The sequence below is a fragment of the Stenella coeruleoalba genome (genome assembly GCF_951394435.1).
Source record: "Stenella coeruleoalba genome assembly, chromosome: 8".
NCBI lineage: Eukaryota > Metazoa > Chordata > Mammalia > Artiodactyla > Delphinidae > Stenella > Stenella coeruleoalba.
The window spans coordinates 100,870,279-100,891,296 of record NC_137154.1 but is presented as its reverse complement, the minus strand read 5'-3'; the positions used below and the strand labels follow the sequence as shown (position 1 = coordinate 100,891,296).

Here is a 21,018-nt window from a genome sequence, read left to right as displayed (position 1 = left end):
TGGGCGAGAGTCAATGCCCGATAAATGCTCAAACCATCGGGTGAAAATACGTCGGGGAAGAGGACATCCACTCAGGGCCTTAAAAACATCTCCTCAGAGATTACTTATTAATTACAGAGGCGGACACAAAGTGACTGGAGTGAACATCACTCCTCACGGGATGAACGGACGCCCTGGGCCTCCTGGGCTGTGCCGTGGTGTGCCCGCCAAAGCGCATAGCCTGCATCCAATCGCGAGGCGACATCCTCCTCCCAAACCCAGGGACGCTCTACGGAACAAGTGGCTTCACAGCGCTTCCCAAGTGTCCAAGTTAGGGCTGAGGGACTGCTCCAGATTACAGGACGCTAGGGACTGGACTGGATCCTGGACGAGGGCAGGACGGGGGTGTGCGGGAGATTCCTGCTTGAAAGGGGGTACTGAAACACTGGCAAGATTTAATAATGGTCTCCACATCACATAATGGCTTTGTATAAATGTGGAAGTTCCCAGAATTGATCATTTTACTCTGGTTCCTAGGAGACACACACTGGCGTGCTCAGCACTGAGGGGCTACCACGTCTGCAACTTACTTTTCAATAACAGAGCGAATAGTAACAAAATATTATTATATGTGTATGTGGAGAGAGAAAAAGGAAACGTGGCCAAATGTTAACAAGAGGTGAAGGGCTGTTTAAGGGAGTTCTTTGTACTATTCTTACAGCCCTTCTGTAAGGTTGAAAAATTTTTTCGAAATATAAAGTTAAATAAAAACGTGTTGGTACTCTCTAGACCCTGGGTGCTAACTGCCAGTGGAGGTGCCAGGCACTGTCCTAAGCCCTGCATGCATATGTACCCACTCACTCCCCACAGCCAGTGTGAGACGGGTATGACTTTGGTCCCCGCGTCACACACAAGGAAGCTGAGGCTCAGCGCTGGGCATCAGCCTCGGCACCACGTACCAGCCGCGCAGGTCAGCAGACGTGGCTTCACCCTCCGCCTGGCGCCCTCTCTGCCAACCCCAGTTTAGCAAGTTGACTTAAGGGGCCACCTACCCAGGATGAGAAGTACCTGGAACCTCCCAGCCCAGAAGCTTCTCCCAGTAGCTACAGAAGCAACAAGGGACTTCCTGACCCTGCCCTCCTCCTGGCATTCTTAAAAAAATCAACTCCAAAACCAGCACCTCAAGAATGTTCACAACCTATTGAGAGCATCCCTGACATTCCTTAAAAGGGCTTCCTATTCGTCATCCTTCTTCAAACTTTGCTTTTATTTTTAGTTTAAAGTGTGTTTGCACATAGGTTAAAAGTCAAACAAAGCTTGTTTTTATGTTTTCTGCTCCTTTCTGAGCACCATTTTCAACTCTTCCAGCCATTTCCTTGCTTTCATACTTCCATAGTTCCAAATTACAAACATTTTTGTAACTCGTTCCACCTTGATTTTTCAGTTTTATTATTATTCATTAACCTCCCATTATGGAAGGTAAGGATTTAGCTTTTTAACCAACTCTACACCAAAAGAGCGCGAGTACGCATGTGCACACACGCTCTTTCTACCCCATCCTCACAACACAACCAGATCACAATTTTGGGTAAATCAGTACTCAACATCAATACCATTACGATGATGCAAATGCTGTCTACTGCTAAAGAGTACACTATGACTGTTTTTCCTTTTCAGCACAATTTTTGGTATACAGAGTTAGTATTTACTTTTTTGTTTTCTTTTCTATAAACCTGTCACTAATTCATCCCCACATCCACTTCCCTTTTTATAAAAATCTCCTCTTGGTGTTACAACTCATCAGGCACAAGAGCAACAGTGTGTTCACGGAGCCTGCAGGTGCCCCGTGCAGAGCTGTGGCCTGGGAGCTCCGAGCACTGCCCTCGCCCCCTCTCTTGTGCTGGGTACCTTGTTTCCCGGATCCATTATCTTCCTCTTTCACATGTATGTCCTCATTTTACTGAAGCAGTGCTTCTCAAGCTTCAGTGTGCATCAGAACCACCTGACTCAGGACGCCTGGGGTGCGGTCCAAGAATCTGCATTTCTAACAAGTCCCCAGATGCAGCTGCTGCCGCCGGGCCAAGGACCATACATCAGGAACCACGGCCCTGGGCTTCCCTGGTGGCGCAGTGGTTAAGAACCTGCCTGCCAATGCAGGGGACACGGGTTTGAGCCCTGGTCTGGGTAGATCCCACAGGCCACAGAGCAACTAAGCCTGTGCGCCACAACTACTGAGCCTGCGCTCTAGAGCCCACAAGCCACAACTACTGAGCCCACGGGCCTCAGCTACTGAAGCCCGCGGACTCTAGAGCTGGTGCTCCACAACAAGAGAAGCCCGTGCACTGCAACGAAGAGTAGCCCCCTCTTGCCGCAACTAGAGAAAGCCTGCGCACAGCAACGAAGACCCAACACCACCAAAAATAATAAAGATATAAAAAAAAAAAAAACCACGGCATTAAAGTACAAACTCAAGATGCGTCCAGAGATATGGCGCAAGGGAGATACATTTAGAGACTTGGAACACCTGAAAATGTCTTTATTCTACTGTCGCACTTAATTAAGCACTTGGCTAAAGAATTCTAGGATGGATAGCAATGACCCTCCAAGTCTGAAAGCACTGCTCTGTGACCGTCTAGACTGCAATGCTGCTAAGAAGCCTGAGGTCATTCTGATCCCCAAACCTTTGTACTCACCGGTTTTTTCCCCGCTGTCCCCCGTGTCCTGATGGTGTTGATGGGTCTTGGAGCGGGTTTATTTTCCTCCATCGAGCTGGGTAAGTGTCAGGCCCCTTCAATCTTGAAAATCATGTTCTTCAGTCCTGGGACTCATTTCTTTGATTATTTTCCTCCCCATTTTCTCTGCCCTTTCCTTCTGGAACACTACTTGCATATTTAACTTCTTTGATTCATCTTGTAGTTTTTTTTCTCTCCCATTTTCCAGCTCTATGTCTTTCTGCTCTACTTCTCAGGAATGTTTCATCTTCTCTTCTGTTTTCATTTCTGCTGCATTGTTTAAAATATTTATTTATTTGGCTGCAATGAGGTCTTAGTTGCGGCACATGGGATCTTTAGTTGTGGCGTGCAGGATCTAGTTCCCTGACCAGGGATCAAACCCAGGCCCCCTGCATTAGGAGCGTGGAGTCTTACCCGCTGGACCACCAGGGAAGTCCCATTTCTGCTGTATTTTTAATTTCTAAGAGCTTTAAAAAAAACTTCCTTATTGATAGTATCTTGTTCTTTTGCTTTCTATATACCATAATTTCTCTCTGAGATTAATGAAAGTCTTTGAAAATTCCTTCTCCCTGCGTAGTTTCTGTCTCCTCCATCTCTTTCTTTTCCTTCCTTCCTTTTCCTTGTCCTATCTTTTTTAACTGAGGCATTACTCAAAAGTCTGCCACCTGGTTTGTCCACTCACTCATATGTTAAGAGTAGAGCACTGAGTCGCTGGCGGCAAGCCTGCGGACACACGAGCGCTCACCTGGAGCCTCCTTTTAGGATCATCGGGCTACTCCTTTGCATGATGGAGCCCTCGAGAACTTAAGTCTTTTCTCTTGGGCTGATCAGATTCCCCACATGATTCTTCCGGTTTCCTATGTGGAGGTAGGAACCTGGCAGGCAGCATTCTGAGCGATGAGGAAGAGAAGCAGGTGGCTGGAGGGAAGGTGGCCAGGGGTCATCTCAACACTAAACGTGCTGACTTCCACTTAACCTTCTACGTTTTGGTACCATCACTGCACCCTCACCGGCACCTAGAATCTCTAGATCCATCTCTGGAAGGAGCAGTCACCAGTCCTGTGAAGCGGGAAAGAGGATTTTGGCAGCCGAGGCTCAGATTCCCCTCGGCTGGCTCAGGTTTCCCCTCTCAAACCTGCCACGTCAGTTCCTCCTCCCTTCGCTTCCTTGGTTTGTCTCCTCTCCCTCTAGTCTTTATGGGTTAATTTTCTTTAAAGGGAAGTCCTTTCATGCCATTTCTCGTGAGGGTTTTAAAGGAAACAGGTGGGCACTTGAACTGGCCCCTTTTAACTGGAGCCCAGGTCCCTGTCCTTCTGTCTCCCTTCTAATGCTTTATTTTTCTTCTTAGCCGTTTACTGACTCTTGACCTATTTGTTATTTACGGTTCCTCTCCTCCAACTGGACATCAGCTCCTTGAGAGCAAAGACTCTGTTTTGCACACTGGGTGTACTGTGCCGGAAACAGCACCTGACACGTGTTGGGCCCTCACAATACAGTCTACAGAACAGAATGTATGCCACTTTACGGATGTGTGTGCGTGTACAACTGCATATACGTAAGCACGCACAGAAAGAAGTCCGAAATTCAGGACATATTCCAAGATGGGACGTTATCTCTGGGCAGTGGAGATGTGTGTAATTGTAATTTTTAAAATTAGTTTTTTTGGGTATTCATTACATTTTCTAAAACAAATATGGATCACTTCATGACAAATATATTAAAAACAGAAAAATAAGCCACCCCTTAAAACTGAAGCCCAGGGAGGTTAGTAACTTACCCAAGGTCATACAACTAGTGAAGTGGTGGGGCTGAGATTAAACCTAAGAAGTCTGACTCCTCTATGCAATAGTGCTTTCCCTGCTACAGGGCCTTCCTCTTCCAGGCCTTCTCCTAACAAACCTGTACTGCAGCCACTTTCTCCAAAAAGCAGCCCTATCAGATGGGAGAGACGCGATTAGTTCCAGCCCCTCCTGGAGACACGTAAACAGCTGTCAGCAAAACCCGAGAGCTCAGTGAGGTGCCAGAGCGATTGGAGCTGCAGACTGGGAGGTCCGGGAGGACGTCAGCGCAAGAGCCCAACAACGTGATGCTCGCTGCTCGCTGCAATGCCCCCTGGGAGTGCAGGGAAGCAGAAGCTCGCTCCCCTCAGCGCCGGGGGCCTGTCTGAGGAGCGGCCCCAGGGGGTCCGCTGAAGCCAGATGCTGGGCTGGAACAGGCTCTGGAGGGGAGCACAGAGGGATGAAGACGAGCCCGCGGACAGCCAGGAATGATGGCTGCTTCGACTTCCGTGGGTGGTACCAACCGCCCTGCCGCCCACCCACTGTGACAGTGATGGACGGTGGGGAAGAAGGCCTGGGGCAGGGTGGTCGCCGCCCTTGTGGGGCTCAGGGCAGCAGCTGTTTCTCTACAGGGATGCTGTGGCAGCAGGAACGGTCACACCAACACACCCCAGATGACAGCAGCCCCGTCCACACCCGCTCCCTCTCCGCAGCCTGGTGTGCCCATGGCTAGCCCAGAGCTCCGTCCTGCCTGTCAAGACCCTTAATTAGGGTCTCCTGAACATCCTTCTCCAACAAATAAAACCAACCCTGTCCCCCGGCCAGACACGAGAGCCCAAATGCTTTCAGAGGCAGGGCTACAGACAGGAACGAGCAGCCGGCTTTCCTGCTCTCTGCCAAAGCTCGCTTAGCCGAATCCCCAGGAAAAGGCTGTTGCACATGAAACATGAAAATGCAAACCGCAGACAGTCTGCTCTCCTTCCCACACACATGTTCAAACAAGCCTGCTTTCCAGCGCTGCAGATGACTTCTCCCCGATGAGGTCATCGCTACGGCCCAGCCTGTGGCTTCTGCCCTCCCTCCATTATCATGAGCTGGTTTCAACTTACCTGACCCAGATGTGCAGGCTCAGGGGAGCAGGGGAGAAGCAAGAGCAAAGCGTGAGCGGGCTGGGAGGCCCACCCCACCCTCCGTCCACAGGAGCCAAGCAGACCCCCAGGTGATGGGCTGCCAGACCCAGGCTGGCAGGGCACCCCATCAGAGCATTCCTAGAGAAGGTTGGCAAGGGGAGAGGCTGCTGGGGGGTCTCCCGGGACTTGCGTTTTCTTTCCTCCTCTTGGGGACCTCCCCCCGGCCAGACAACACCCTCCCCAGCCCTGGTGTCATAGAGACCAGGGAGCAGGCCGGAGGCTGGAAGAGGAGGCCCGGGGCAGGGTGTGCACTGTCCCACGCTGCAGGACGCTGAAAGTACTCAAGTGAGGTCTGAAAAGACCTCCAGATCAAGGATAAACAGGGCTGAAGGGTGTGGTCAGGATCCTACTGGAAAGAAGCTTCAACCGCCCCACAGCAAACCTCCAAACAGCTAACTACCTGTCTCAAGGAAAGCACAGAGCTGCCACTGGAGACAGAGGAGAGGCAGACGCTGATTTTAGCAAGACCCTGGCTCCGGCAGGCTCCTCAGCGCCCCCTCTCCTTGGTCCTCCGAGGCCCAGGAGGGTCAGGAGGGGGTCTGACAGGACCTGACCTGACAGCCCAGCCACAAATTCAGTGACTCTGAATGCAGCCCCAGGGGTTACATCCTTTAGGGATGGGAACTGCTGTGGCAGGACGGGAGTTGCATCTGAACAGAAGGATGAGAGCAGATATCTAACGAGATAATGGAGCTGCCATCGACAGTCCTGGCAAGACCCTAACCCCACACATGGGAAGAAACTGTTCTGGGGCCCAGCGGACCAGACTCTAAAAGCTGTTAGACTGAACACTCAGGAGTCCCAGAAGACGGCCTCAATCTCAACTTCCGGTCTAAAGGCATCTCCTTACTTCACTCTGAAAGGAGACTTGCCCTGTGCCAAGTCTCAGGGCATCCTGCGTGGGCTGGCGCGAGGCGAGAAGGTGGAGGGCACAGGACACCCCGCCTCCCGGGGAGCCACGACGACCGGAATTCTAGGCCTTCGCTCACGGAGAAGCACGGATCAGAACCAGGCCGCCCAGGCTGAAGTGGAACCAGCGCATGGGTAATCCACCCTCGCCCACTGGTCCTGAGTAAGCTGACTTTCTGCTGACTCGAGCCTTAAGACTGCCACAGAGTCTTGGCGCCTTGCCCCATCTGAGAGACTGAGAGAGCGCGGTGGCCACATTTCAGGAGCTCAGGATCTAGCCACGTCTAAATAGGCTCTGAACGCACCAGCTCTTCCCAGCCTCACAGAAGCCACAAGTCTAAGCAGAGAACAGAACAGAGGCCTCTGCTCCACCTCTTCCCAGCCCCGCAGAAGCCACAAGTCTAAGCAGAGAACTGAACAGAGGCCTCTGCTCCCAGCTGGTGAAGGAAGAGATGGGGGCACGGAGGAGGCCACACCCGAGGGCTCTTGGAGTGCAGCTGGCAGGGGAGGGGCAAGCGAGGCCCGTCGGATAGCTGAGAGGAAAGCAGAACCCAGATTCTGGGACAAGAATTCTACTCTGGTGGTAGCGGCCTTTCCATCTTGAAGTTTCTGCTTGTTGTTATTCCACTGTCCCTCAAAGCCCCAGAGAGGGCCCTGGCTTGCTGGTGTCAGAAGCTCTGAAGCACCCAGGGAGAAAGGTAGACAGAAATCTGCCATCTTTAGGTGGCCTCTGCTGATGAAGAGAGACTCCTGTGGGCTGGCTCGTCTTTCCCCTGCCCCATTAAAGAAGCCCCATGTCAAAGCCCAGCTAGCTGAGTCCACTCCGCAGCTCTGTCCACACCGCTGTCCTCTCCGGGAACAACCTTCTGCCTTCACGTCTCCAGGTGTGGGAGGAGCTAACTGTGCACGGCCCACCCCGCCAACTCCTAGCATCACCCCTCCGTGGCCACACACTCTTGACCAGTATCTCCCAGGTATGTCTGTGCAGCTAAGTGTAAATCTCCAGTTTGGGGTCTGCGTATTTGGGGGTACACAGTACTTGTTGATGAACTGACAAGCCCCATGCAATGAGGGTCATTCAGGCTGTGAAGTAAGGACATAGCCAGAGGCCCCAGTCCAGGCTAATCTTCTGGTCTGCTTCTTTGTTTGGTTTGTTTGGGGATGAGGTTAACGTCCTAAAAAATCTCTAGCAGAGCATCACGTGATTATATTCTCAAATAATTCAGAAGTCTAACCCCTAATCCTTTTCATTGGCATAAACACCAATAATAGTTCGGTGCTCATTATTCCAGTCTTTTCTTGAATGAATTTACATATACATGAACACATGTACATAGAAGTCTATTTTTTAAGCACAAGAGGGATGAGTCTTTAGGGGTTATCTGTGACCTCAGAGATCTCCCATGACAGTCCATACAGACCTCCTCCCTCCTTTGTAACAATTGCGTTGTAGCCTAGGCTGCGTACGCACCATGCCTATTAACCCTTCACACACACAGGGTCACTTAGGTTGGTTTTGGTTTTATTTTTCATTTTTTCTATCACAAATGATGCTGCAGCGGACATTCTGGCCCCTCTTTGTGACGTGCATGAGTGACTGTCTAAGTCAGACACCTAGAAGTAGAAACGCTAGGTCAGAGGGACACAGGTTTCAATATCCCATGGATCTGGCCATGTCTGACACCCCACCCACTGTGCATGAGCACCTACGACTCGCTCTGTGCAAGGGAGTCTGGGAGAAACGAGGTGTCTGTCTCAGCTCACCAACACTGGCTCCATCTGGCCACGGTCTCAATGGGGTAACTTCTCTATGGCCTAAGCTCCCTACACCTACAGAGCCCCACCCAGCATATTGAGACATATGTGGAAGGTCCCCTTCTCCTATTTAATAGTGACTCTCAGGCCGTTTCAAAAAGCCACACAATGGCACCACAGGAACCAGAAGAGGATGTGGGCTCTAAACAAGCAGGGACAGAGGACAGGATGGGAAACGATGCTGGAGACTGGGACCAACTAAAGGCCCCCTCTAGAGAAGAGCTGTACCAACTGGCTCCATCCATTGCCTACCTTCATCCTAGGGGCAGGCACTTAACGCAGATGAAAACAGGAATGTGCTCCAAAGATATTAACCCTTGGGCTGGAGCAGGGGTAGGAAAACTCTTCTTAGTTTTCTTTTCTTTTTTTTTTTAAACAACTCTTGAAAAATGTAAAAACCATTCTTATCTCATGGGCCATACAAAAGGAAGCAGGCCAGATCTGGCCCATGAGCCATGGTGGACAAGAGAGCATGCAGGCTCCGGAGCACAAACTGCTCAAACTGCACACTCAGGCAAGGCCAGACGGCCGACGAGCCCCACTCCCCGTCTGCACAGCACTGGGCAGCTACCCACCCAACAGGGGCCTATTGTGGAAACAGACCTACCTATCAGCTCACTAGACTATCAGCCTAGTTCTTCATTTTTAAATACAAATGAAGCAGGAACTCCCTGGCGGTCCAGTGGTTAGGACTCTGTGCTTTTGCTGCGGAGGGCCCAGGTTCGATTCCTGGTCGGGGAACTAAGATCCCACAAGCCACATGGTACGGCCAAAAAACATTTTTTTAATAAAATAAATACAAATGAACTAACATTCACCAGACACTGAGGGAAAAACAGCTGAGGGAAAAAAAGAATGACCAAAATAAACAACCAGAACCAGATCCCAGAGGAAATGGGATCATTTAAGGGTCAGGAGATAATTTTTAAAACAATTCTAATTAGTGTGTCAGAGAAAGTCAACCCAGTTTTGGCCTCTGTGAAGCAAGAGCAACACGCTATGAAAATGAAATAATCGGAGGACCAGAAGAAAGAAAATTAAAATGGTGGCTCCCAAATGAAAACCTTCTCTAGGAGGTCTGGAGAACAACGTCAAGACCATCTACCAGTCTACAGAAAGAAAAGACAGACGGGAAAAGGAAGAGAACAGAAACAGCACATGGGACTGAAACCGTGCACCTCAGATTGGGACTTGAACCCACGTGGCCGGGACTCAAACCCAGCCAAAACCCACGGTCTTCCAACTGAGATCACACACCTGCTTTCAGGACTTAAGGAAGCTCAGGTTCGTGATGTCTCATCACAGAAAGAATTCAGTAAGAGACAAAGTGATAGGTAAGAAGTGGATTTATTTAGAGAGAAACACACTCCACAGACAGAGTGTGGGCCATCTCAGAAGGTGAGAAAGGCACCAGGGTATGGGGCTGTCAGTTTTTATAGGGGTGGGTGATTTCATAGGCTAATGAGTGGGAGGAGTATTCCAGCTATTTAGGGAAGGGGCGGGGATTTCCAGGAATGGGGCCACCGCCCACTTTTTGATCCTTATGGATCCTTGGAACTGTCATGGCGCCTGTGGGTGTGTCATTTAGCTTGCTGATGTGTTACAGTGAGTGTATACTGAGGCTCAAGGTCTAGTGGAAGTTGACTTGTCTGCCATCTTGGACCATTTGGTTCTAATCAGTTTATGTCATGTCCTCCGGCTATATCATTCTTTCAAAGGCTGTGCCCTGCCCCCTTCCCTCCTGTTTCAAGACCAATATAGGAAGTCTAACAACTAATAGGATTTCCAGTAAGAGGAAATAAAGGAAACAGAGAGAAGGAAATTATCAAAGAAATAATAGAAAAAATATTCAGAGTGAAAGGCTAACATAAGACTTTAAATTGAAAGGGTCCAAAAGTACCCAGCAGAGTGAATGAAAAAAAAAAAATCCAACCTAGACACAGCATTACAAAACCCCACTACACTAAAGATAGAAGACATCTTATATGCTTCCAGAGAAGGAAACTAACAGAGCAAACAAATGACAACAAAAAGCGAAGTTAGCTACAGAGAAATGACAATTAAACTGGCATTGGATATCTTATTAGCAACAATGCTTTATTTAAGAGATCAATGCCTTTAATATTGGGAGGAGAAATAAATTTAAATTCTGTATTCAGTCAAATCATAAATTAAAAGTGAGGGCAGGGACTTCCCTGGTGGTTCACTGGTTAGGACTCCACACTCTCACTGCCAAGGGCCTCGGTTCAACCCCTGGTTGGGGAACTAAGATCCCACAAGCCACGTGGTGTGGCCAAAAAAAAAAAAAGTGAGGGCAAAACAAAAGATTCAAAGTTTTCCTCTCATTTATTCTTTCTGAGGAAGTACTTAAGAATGTACTTCAGCTAAACAAGAGTAAAACAAGAAAGAAAAAGACGCAGCATCCAGAAGACAGTGGATCTAACCCAGGAAAGCAGCTGTGGAAGGGAAGTCTGTTGGGAGCTCAAGGCATGCCTTAAGAATCAGCTCTCCAGATCGGAGCGAAAAGAGAAGAGCATTTTGGAAGTGTTTCCGGAAGGAAGGAAGGAAATACATAACAAATTATTAAAGTAAATGACTAGGTAATTTCAAAAACAGAGTACAGGTCCTCCTCACCTTATGATGAGGTTACATGCAGATAAACCCATCCTAAGTCGAAAATGCATTTACTACACCTAACCTACACCATACCTCAGTCTAGCCTACCCCGAACGCGCTCAGAACACTAACGTTAGCCTACAGCTGGGTACCACCATCTAACACAAAGCCTATTTTATAATAAAGTGTCGCTATCTCACGTAATTGAATACTGTACTGAATGTGAAAAACAGAATGGCTGTCCGGGTACAGAATGGTTGTAAGTGGTTTGCCCTCGTGATCTCAGGGCTGCCTGGGAGCTGTGAAATACAAGTACAGTACAGCTGACAGAGAAGCTGGGGGACAGCAAAGGACAGAAGAGGTGCTGGGAAGGGAAGGCCGGAGGCTTCTCACCGATACTCTCCCCCAGCACAGTGATACAACCTATAGTACATGGAATAAGGACTAAAGATTTCAATATATTTAGGATTCCAAAGGCAGTTAAGAAAAAAACCCTGGTAATAATAATATAAACATCAAAAATTGGGAGGAGGAGGGAGGGAGGGAGGGTGAGGAAAATGTAAAGGAGCTAAGACTTTCATCCTCCACTGTGGGAAATTGATAATGTCAAAATCGATAAATCAAGAAAGAGCTGCATAAGCGTATTACCCAGTAAGTGTCTAGAAGAAGTCACCAGAAGCACTAACCCCAGAAATTGTCTTAATGGTAGTTACTTCTAGAAGGCAGAACCAGGGTGGGCCAGACAGGCCAGAGCCCGTCTCTACTTGACCGTGTGACTGCACGACTTTGATAAATGCCCCAGCCCACCCCAGACATTCTTAGTCAGTAGGTCCAGACTCTGTACTCAAGAAAGCTCCTCAAGCAATTCTGATGACTGACCTCTGCATCCCATTCAGAGCTGAGAAATGATGATTTTATGACCTCATCGGATACCGAAGCCCCCTGAGGTAGGCTAGTCGGCTACTCGATTCCTCATTTCTCATTCAGAGAAACTGAGTCTCAGAGCAATTCCGTGATGTGGCCCTGAGCCTGAGGTACTTCTCGTGTTGGGTGACGCTGGCGCCCTTCCCCACCCTGCTCTGGTGCTGTCCTGGCCGAGACCTGTCTGGCAAGGCTTCCCCTGCTGGTCACGGTTCAAACTGCACTTGTCCTTCAGCTCAGCTGTGCCGGGAGGGCTGCGGAGGACACCCGAGGGCACGGGGTGAGAGGCCTGTGCCAGTCTGTGCCGAAGCGGAGCCACGGAGCCTGGTACCGGCCCTGTCCTCCAGTCGTTGGAGGAGGCCACATGCCACCCTCTTCTGCCCGCTGGCACTGACCCGAGTGGGCACCGCACAGCACGGGGCTCCCTCGTCCACAGAAGGCAGAACAGAAACAAAAGTCTGCTAGTGCCCCAGACCCAGAGGAAGGCAGGAAGCCTTAATCAAACACTTTTACTTGCAGCAACAGTGACTAGAAACCAAACTTGAGAATGAGGGCAGAGCCCTGCAATGCACCTGGGGAATATTCTTAGTTCTTCCAAGGACTTGCCAGTTTTTCTTAACTTTTAATTGGGAAATATACTGTAAATATTAAATGTGTGTGTGTGTGTATATACCACACATATATATGTATATATACACACACACACATATGTACATGAATAGAAAATATATACTGTTTAAAGACCTAAAATAAAAGAACATCCATGCATGGAGCACACAGCCCAAGAAACAAATATTACCTGAAGTCTCGGCCCTGCCCCGCCAGGGATAATCACTTTGCTGAACTGGGGGTTAATCATTTCTCTTTTTGTCTTCCTAGTTTTATGAGGCATGAATGCATCCCCAAGCAGTGTATTGTTTGGTTCTGCTTGTTTTTCAACGTGATCTAATCGGAATCGAGGAATCACACGGTGAGTATTTTATGTCTTGCTTTTCCGGCTCTGTGCGTGTAGAGCCTTCCTTCCTGACGTGTGTAGCTGGGTGGAGAAGTAGTCCAGTGCAGGATTTACTTACTTACTCTTATTGTTAGCTGTTATCTGGACTATTTCTAGTTTTTTCTATGCTGCCAGGAAGACTCTAATGAGAGTGGCTGGCCTTTTAAAATGCCCCTCCTCCAGAGCCCCAGGGTTTGCCTCTGTACAGAATACCGGGCCTGTAGCTAGATAGCTAGAGTTCTGGGAGTTCCCTGCAACCACGAGAAGATGGGATTCCCAGGGGTCCCTCTGCTCCCTGGCCCGGCCTCACTCACACACAGAAGCCTTCTGCTCTGAACCTGAGATTCCCCACCCCTGCTCTAACAGCAGGGAAAACAATGGCCTTTTCAGAGGCAGTCTGGATTTCTGAGTCACACCCCTCTCCCTACTATCTGCCCCCTTCTTCCCAGGTAAGAGAACAGAGTTCTCAATGAAAGGGCTCCATTGATGGGCCACAGGGCGTGAAAGCGTGAGAGCCGGAGCAGGAGGGGGCCAGGCTCTGCCCTGCCATCTGGCCCACACGGTGCTCACATTTGCCACATGGCTACAGGGGGAACAAAGGAAACCGGACCGTGGTCAGGGCCAGGCGTGTTTCCCTCTGTTACATATATTGTTCCATTTAAGGCTCATATAATTTTAAAGGTGGAAAAACAACAACAAAAGATGACTAACACTTCTGAGTCCACACCGTACGCCACTGTGCTGAGTGCTTCAGATACCTCATCCCAGTGGGTCATAACCCATGACAGGGGTGAGGAAATTAATTTAGGAGGTTAGGACCAGCATCTAAACAAAAGGAAACAGAGAAGACTGGAAGGAAGATGAGAATACTAGAGCGTGTCCCGTAAACTAAGGGTAAGTACTGTTTTGTGAATTCTTTCTGTACCTTATATTCACATATATTTATCTCTCTGCACTGGGTCACAATGTAAACTATATATCTCTCACTGTGGATAGAGGCTAAAAAATCTTAAAACACCCTTTCTTGTCTCATTTATTTCATAACCATCCTGACGTAGGTTCAGTTACTAACCTAATTTAACAAGGAAATAACTGCAGCTACTTCCTCGGCTTCATCTGGGCCACACAGCTCGGTCACCAACCACCCACCAGCCTCCCGCTGCTCTGTTTCTCTTTCCTCCCCCAGAACACGTGCTGCAGCCTCAGCCTGGGGCATTCTCCCCGCCCCTCTCACCAGCTCTTTGCACAGCTGGTTCCTTTCCATCCTTCAGGCCTCAGCTTGGGGGTCGTGTCCACAGAGCCCTGGTCCCCAGCCCGAGCAGCCCCTCTCCTGTTCACGGCCGTGTCGATGTGTCTCCTTGTTGCTGTCTGACTTCCCCACTACGACTCCAAAGGAGGTAACGTCTGATGCCCTCGCCTGTGTGTACCTGGCAGCAGGCATTCCCTAATCTGTTGGTTGAATACAGACACTCAAGTTCTCACAATTGGTAAATGGCAAAGCCAGGATCCCAGCCGGGGGAGGGCGGACCCCTTGACCCCTGCACTATATATGAAAACTACGAAACAGCACCAGTAAGTGTTAGCGCTTGGCTGGGTTGGACTTCGACGCCTGTGCTCTATTAGGTCAACGGGGTAGGGGGGCCATGAGGGCCTCGCTGAACAGCCTTTTGTGGTCGGCTGAGAACTTGGAAGGGGTGAGTGAGGAGACAGCAAAACCTCAGGCTAGAAGAGAAGAAGTCTGCCAAAGAACAGAGAAATACCAGAAGAAGTCCTCAGAGCAGCCAGCTGAGAAATGAGCTGGTGACTGGGACTGGAGAGGCGGGGCCGAGAAGCCTGAGGACCAAGGCCAAAGGAATACCCTGGCCGTGCTGCCACCTCGTGGCTGTGGAATGCTTGGCCCACAGGAAACAAAAGAGAGGTGGGCTGGTCTGTGGGTTCATTCTTCAGGGGTCATTTACTGAACACCTGATGCAGGCCTGGCTGCTGGGGCCTGGAAATGAGTCTGACACAGCTCCAACGTCCAAGGACCGCTGTTCCCTACATCCGGGCAGTGACCCAACCCTGAGAGGTTTACTTCCCCCTTTTCACAGTAGCTTGTGGGGTGCCCCCTCCCCAAAACAAGACTGAGCGGGCAGAGATGACCTCTCATTCATCTCTGAAGCTCCAGCACCCAGCACAGGGCCCAGCACATCAGAACAGTTACAGTGGCTACAATTTAATAGGTGCTAAGTGCTTCCAAAGACAGCGCATCAGTTCCCACATTTTACCTCTGAGGTACTTACGAGACCGCCAAATGGAGATGTCAAGTCAGTGTTTATTTCAGTATGAGCCTGGGGTTCTGGGAGAGGTCAGAGATGGAGAAATAAATGTGACCACCACCCACAGATGTGTTCAAAGACCAGGACCTCTCAACGAGTTTCGTGTGCATGTGACTCACCTGGGGTTTTTGCTAAAATGCATATTCTGATTCTGCGGTCTGGAGCGGGCTCTGAGAGTCTGCATTTCTAACAAGCTGTCAGGCGATACCAATGTTATTGGTCCACAGACCACACTGTGAGTGGGAAAAATCTGGAACAGAAGTTGACAAACTATGGCCAGAAGGTCAAATCCAGCCTATGGCCTGTTTTCCTACATCCAGCAAGATAAGAGCAGTACTTTTATTTTTAAAAAGGTTAAAAAAGAAAAGAATATGTGGCAGAGACCACTAGTAGCTCACAAAGCCTAATATATTTATCTCTGGTCCTTGACGGAAAAGGTCTGCCAATCCCTGATCTGGTATGTCATCCAGGGACAGGAGGCACAGAGAGATGAGAGAGGGATGACGGTGGAGCCCTGAGCCAGGCTGTTATGACTTCCAAGTTGCCATGCCTAGTTTCAGTAGGAAAAATAAGAATATAATGCACTGTTTGTGTAAAAAGACAGTGAGCCCTGGAAAAGGTGAGCTAAAACCTGAGGCTCCCAGGTAGGAGTGTACAGCACTGGGGAAGAGGTGCAGACATCTTCGGGGCTGAATGGGGACGAACACCTGTCATCTTGATAATCCACTGCCTCTTTCAGCGCTTATCCTGGGAAAAAATGACAAAAATAGAAAGACGGGGCAGTAGCCACCACCCACTGTGTGCAGCACCACAGAAGTACATGTGCTGAAAAAAATAATATGAAAGGGAGTTCTACAAGGTTGCTCTGTGGAGCAAAACCTTCTGAATTTTGGATGAGGGTGGGGAGGGTGGACAGAGAAAAGGGTAAGGCAAGGGCAAGGGGTGCAGCAGAATAACGGTCCCAGAGCCTGTAGTTTGGGGGCTGCCCCACGTCATGTTTGACTACAGTGTTTGGCTACTGTCATGCTTCGTCACGCTGTGTTGACGACTATGTCTGCTTAAACGTCAGCGCCTGAGAAAGCAAATACAGCCGTCCATTTCCGTCAACGGGAACCGATCAATCTGGCCCTCTTTCAACAAAGGACCGGGCTCTTTTGCTTCCAGCCGTGAAAAGTTTGCTTGTCTCACATTAAGCATTCACATATATTTCCGAAGGACAACAAGAGAACCCTTTCTCGGGGGTGCAGAAAAGACTAAGTCCATCCAAAAGACTGTGGCAGGATATCCGTAAAGCCAAACTGTTCTTAAATGTTGGAGGACAAATAAAGACAGAAGGATATTATAAAACTGTCCTGGGCTGCAAAGCACATTCCAGAATTTCCTGGTTGGAAGGAACCTTCAAGGTCAACCAGGCTGCCTCATGCTTCCCACGAAGCTGCCTCCTGAATCTAACCGTCTAAAGGAGAAAAGCTCACATCGCGTCTGGCTTTAGGCACGGAATCTTCTTCTTCCACTTCTTCACAAATTAAAAAAATACTTGCAATCAAAACCAAATCACTGCCTTTTAACCCACAAACCCCTGCCCTTCTCCAGTCCTTCGTCAATCACACTGTCTCCCCCCTAGAAAGTGAGTTCCTTCAGGGAACTAACTGATCTTGCAGCACCCAGCACACTGCTCATTCCACAGCCGCGTGGTGAGCAAGTCCTCAGTCGACTAAAAAAAGAGACTAAAAAGATCTCAGTTTCTCTGCCACCTTTTTGCTGTGTGATCTTAGACACACAGCATTAACCTTCCCACATCGCATTTTCCTCACCTGTAACGTCCTATCACGATAGGGCTATTTTGAAGACTAAGTACAATGACACATGTAGAGTACTTAGAATGGTGGCTAGCACAACAGTAAGGGTTTAATAAGTGCTGACAATCATTATTACTCAATTAGTAGATGAAACCGTTCCATCCTATGAATCACACTGTCACCCCAAAGCACATCACACCAGAACTGGGTTTCTCAGCCTCGGCACCGTTGCCATTTCTTTGTTGTGGAGGCCCAGCCTGTGTTTTGTAGGATATTTGGCAGCATCTCTGGTCTCCACCTTCTAGGTACCAGCAGCACCCCACCTCCCCAGATCTGACAGCCAAAAATGTCTTCAGAGATTGCTCCTTCCTCCATAGGGAACCACTGCACCAGAATATGCAGATCAGTTGTGGAGTGGTCACCACGCCCCCTAATTCCCCACCATCCCACTCTCCCCACAGGCAGCCACCTCCACCCCACGTGCTCACCACTCAGTTGCCTTGGAGGGAACAGGTGATAGGTGCTGTAGATATCATTGGAGAACTGCAGCTGGAGCTCAGGGCTGCCCTTCAGGAGCTGGGCAACGTGGTCCACCTGAAATGGTGTCTTCTCCAGGATCACAATGGCATCCTCTCCGTCCCCATCTCCAGAAGCCTCATTAACCTGTGGGTGAGACACCATCAGTGGGCCCAGGGGCAGAAGCACAGGTGAGGCCTGGAGAGCAAAGGTAAAAGATGTAAAAGCTCCCAGGGCCTCTGCAATCCCAGCACCTGGGATTTCCTTCCCTGCAGTCTTCCCTCTGGGGAAGTCTAGCCGATGGCGCCCATGTTTCTTCTCCCAGAGAAGGCATCTCATCAGCCCAAATCCTTGTGGCAGCTCTCACATCCTCCTTCTAAACGATGCAAAGCTTCTCAGCTGTCTTCTATTTTAGGCTCACAAGGCCTCTGTCAAATTCTCCCCATTTTACAGACGAAGAAACTGAGGTCCAGAGAAGACTGCTTGCCCAAAGTCACACGAATAGTCAATGTTGAAACAGAAACTAGAATCTGGGTATCCCAACAGGCTTCTAGGTCGAAGGTTCTCATGGCTAAAATCTTCAGCAGGTGCTGCAGACTGAAGACAGGTAGGGGTGAGAGAACCAGACAGAACCTTGTAAAAAACAAGTTGCAGGGACTTCCCTGTCAGTCCAGTGGTTAAGACTCCACGCTTCCAATGCAGGGGGCGTGGGTTCAATCCCTGTTCTGGGAACTAGGATCCAGCACCGCCAAAAAAAAAGAGAGAGACACAGAGAGGCATGGAAGCCTCGGCGGAAGCCTCGGCCAGGTCCCCCTGATGCTCTCAAAAGTGAGAGCTCCTGCCAGGAGTTCTGGAGAACCCTTGGCCAGCGTCCTCACTAGTTCTTGAGGTGGTCTCCAGTCTCTCCTCAGCCCCTGCTGGAAAGCTGAGCACGTGGCATTAGAGGCAGCGGTGTCTGCCTACCTGAAGATACTCGGCTCTCCTGAAGACCAAGGATGGTAACTTTCATCACTACGTCCCCCGCACCCAGCTCAGTGCTAGACTGTCAGAGCGTGATATGCGGAACTGAATCACCAATTTAATAAACTGTCTCCGCGGCTGGGGCTGGAGTTCTTTATAGCAAGGATCAGACCTCCCAGTCTCTATGTCCCTACCTGGGGCCTGGATGAGCAAGACCGTCCGGCAACACTTGCTGGGTTCCTAGCAACTTCCAGGTTTAATGAATGACTGATGACTGCTTAGGGACTTCAACATGTGATTATGAATCGGCAATACACTCTACAAATGTTAGGTTTTTTTAGTAAAAGACGAATTAGGAAAATTAGCCCTACGCGTGTTAATTCCCTTAATTTCACAGGTAGTCTTGCCTCCTCCACGAACTAACCCCCCTGAATTTTAGTGCACTCTGCCTTCCTCGCTCCCCACCGAGGAATGTGCTTGGTATTTTCCGAAGAATCTAAAAAAAGAAAAAAAAAAAAAATCCGCCTCCGAGGCGACGATTGGGTCACTCCTTCCCGCATCCCCTCCCCAGGGCTGCCTAATGGTACCTTCCCGTGTAGGAAAATGATTTTGTCCCGCGCAGACTCCCTCAGCACTTTTTTCACTCTAAAGCCGGAGAAAGGTAAGCGGACAGGGGCAGAGGTACCATTCCCAACGCCCGCTTCTTTCCCCTCTGTGCCGAGCGCCTCCGCCTCCTCGGCATCCACTTCGCGCTTTCTCTTGTTGGGCTGCGGCGCTGTGTCCGCCATGCTGCCCGGCGGTAGGTGTGCGCCTGCGCGAACCCGGCCGCGGCCCCGCCCCTCCCGGCCGCCTCCTCCCACCTCAGCCAAGGGGCGGTGACTACAACTCCCGACGTGGTCCGCGCCGGAGGCCGCATCCCTTCCGGCCTTAGGGAGCCTCGGAGCGTTGATCCCTGGGATCCACCCGGAACGAGCGTTTTAATTCAAGTTACCTCCCCTTGGTCCCCTGGTGCCAGCCGGCCCGAGTGGAGGCCGGTGCTGAGGGCAGCGAGAAGGCAACAAGTCCCTAAAGAGGCGGGCGAGAGAGGCTGCAGGGGAGAGGGCTGCCCCAGCCTCCCAGGGGCAGGAGCCAAAAGACGCCGTTTGGACTCAATGCGTTGACACTTTGGTTGAAAGCACATTTTAATCAGAATTACACCCACATTGATTAGAGTGGAAGGGATGTTTCAGAAATCTGAGCCAACCTATTTCTTGGTCAATTTGTTTTTAGAGCAAGCCCTTAAATCATTTCCAGTTTTCACCCGTTTTCATTTTACAGAAATGTTCATCCTATTCAGTTCTCAGTACTTTTGGCTGAAAAGAAAGGTAAGTGAACAGGGACTGAAATACATTTCTAAAACCTCCAGCCTGGAGGCTCCTGCCCTTCTGTATCCACATTACTGAACCGAGCTTGTGTGTGCTCCCCCCAGCCCGCCAGTCTACCCACCCTGGGTTGCGGGAAGGAAAGTAGCAAGGCTCTCAAGGTAGGGCCAAGCAAGGAGAGTGGGCAGCTCATGCTCAGAAGACTTGAACTCCCTGATGACTTTCAGAGATGCGATTTTAAAGACAAGATGAGGGAGAGGGTCATGGGGTGCCTGATAGCTCCTGGACTTCTTCTGATTGGTTGGTGGTGATGTAACTAGGTGGTATTTCTGGAGTCAACATCAACCTTCTAGTTCCAGAGAGGCTGGGAGTCTACGCAGTTATGGTCAGCACGCGGTTTGCAGTTAACTTCTTCCACCTGGTGGGGGCTTCAGTCTCTGCAAAATAACTCAGGGATATGGCTCAGGATATTATCTCTAGCCCTGGAGGAGGAACTAAGGGTCCTTGACTTTGTTTTATGGCTAAACTATTATTATTTTTGTCTTGTTTGACTGTTTTCCTTTGTCTCTGCATTTCCTCACTTCTCTGATTCAACTTGCTCTTTGGAACTCTGGGAAGGCCTAGGAGGCTGAAGGTTTTCTACAGACTTGAGATGGGGGTAGTGCTGGGGTCTGCTCCCAGAAGGCCTCACAGTGTCCTGCTCCGTTTCACCCACTTTGACCATGTGTCCACCGTGCTACCAGGGTTGTGATTTGCAGCATGAATATGATTCATCCATCGGAGTTTCTTTTCTTTTTTTGGCCATGTAAAATTTTTACTGATAATTTCTCTGCAACCTCCCAGTGCTCGAGCACACCCTTCCAGGGACCAATGGCACATCAGCATCATCTCCTGAGCAGTGAGCTCACCCCTGCTGAAACCTGCCAACTGGAAAAAAAACGCACAATGTAAAAGTTAAAAGTTATATTTTATTCGGGGACCTTACTGAGGACTACAGCCCGGGAGACGGACTGTCAGGATAGCTCTGAGGAGCTGTTCCAAAGAGGTAAGGGAGGAGCCAGGATATATAGGAGATTTTGCTGAAAAAAAAAAATGTAGTTGAACATCAAAAGGTTACTATTAGGGGACTT

General features: G+C 49.6%; 1 protein-coding gene across 1 annotated transcript in view; it reads right to left on the bottom strand.

The window, feature by feature from the left end:
* Nucleotides 1–19,747, bottom strand: part of DCPS (decapping enzyme, scavenger) — a 33,911-nt gene extending 14,164 nt beyond the window's left edge. The window contains exons 1-2 of the mRNA XM_079930876.1: nucleotides 19,115–19,747; nucleotides 17,540–17,714 (exon numbers count right to left, since the gene is read on the bottom strand). Coding sequence (XP_079787002.1) covers nucleotides 17,540–17,714; nucleotides 19,115–19,315 — 376 coding nt within the window. The 5' untranslated portion in view covers nucleotides 19,316–19,747. The remainder of the gene's footprint in view (nucleotides 1–17,539; nucleotides 17,715–19,114) is intronic.
* Between the last annotated feature and the right edge of the window lie 1,271 nt (nucleotides 19,748–21,018).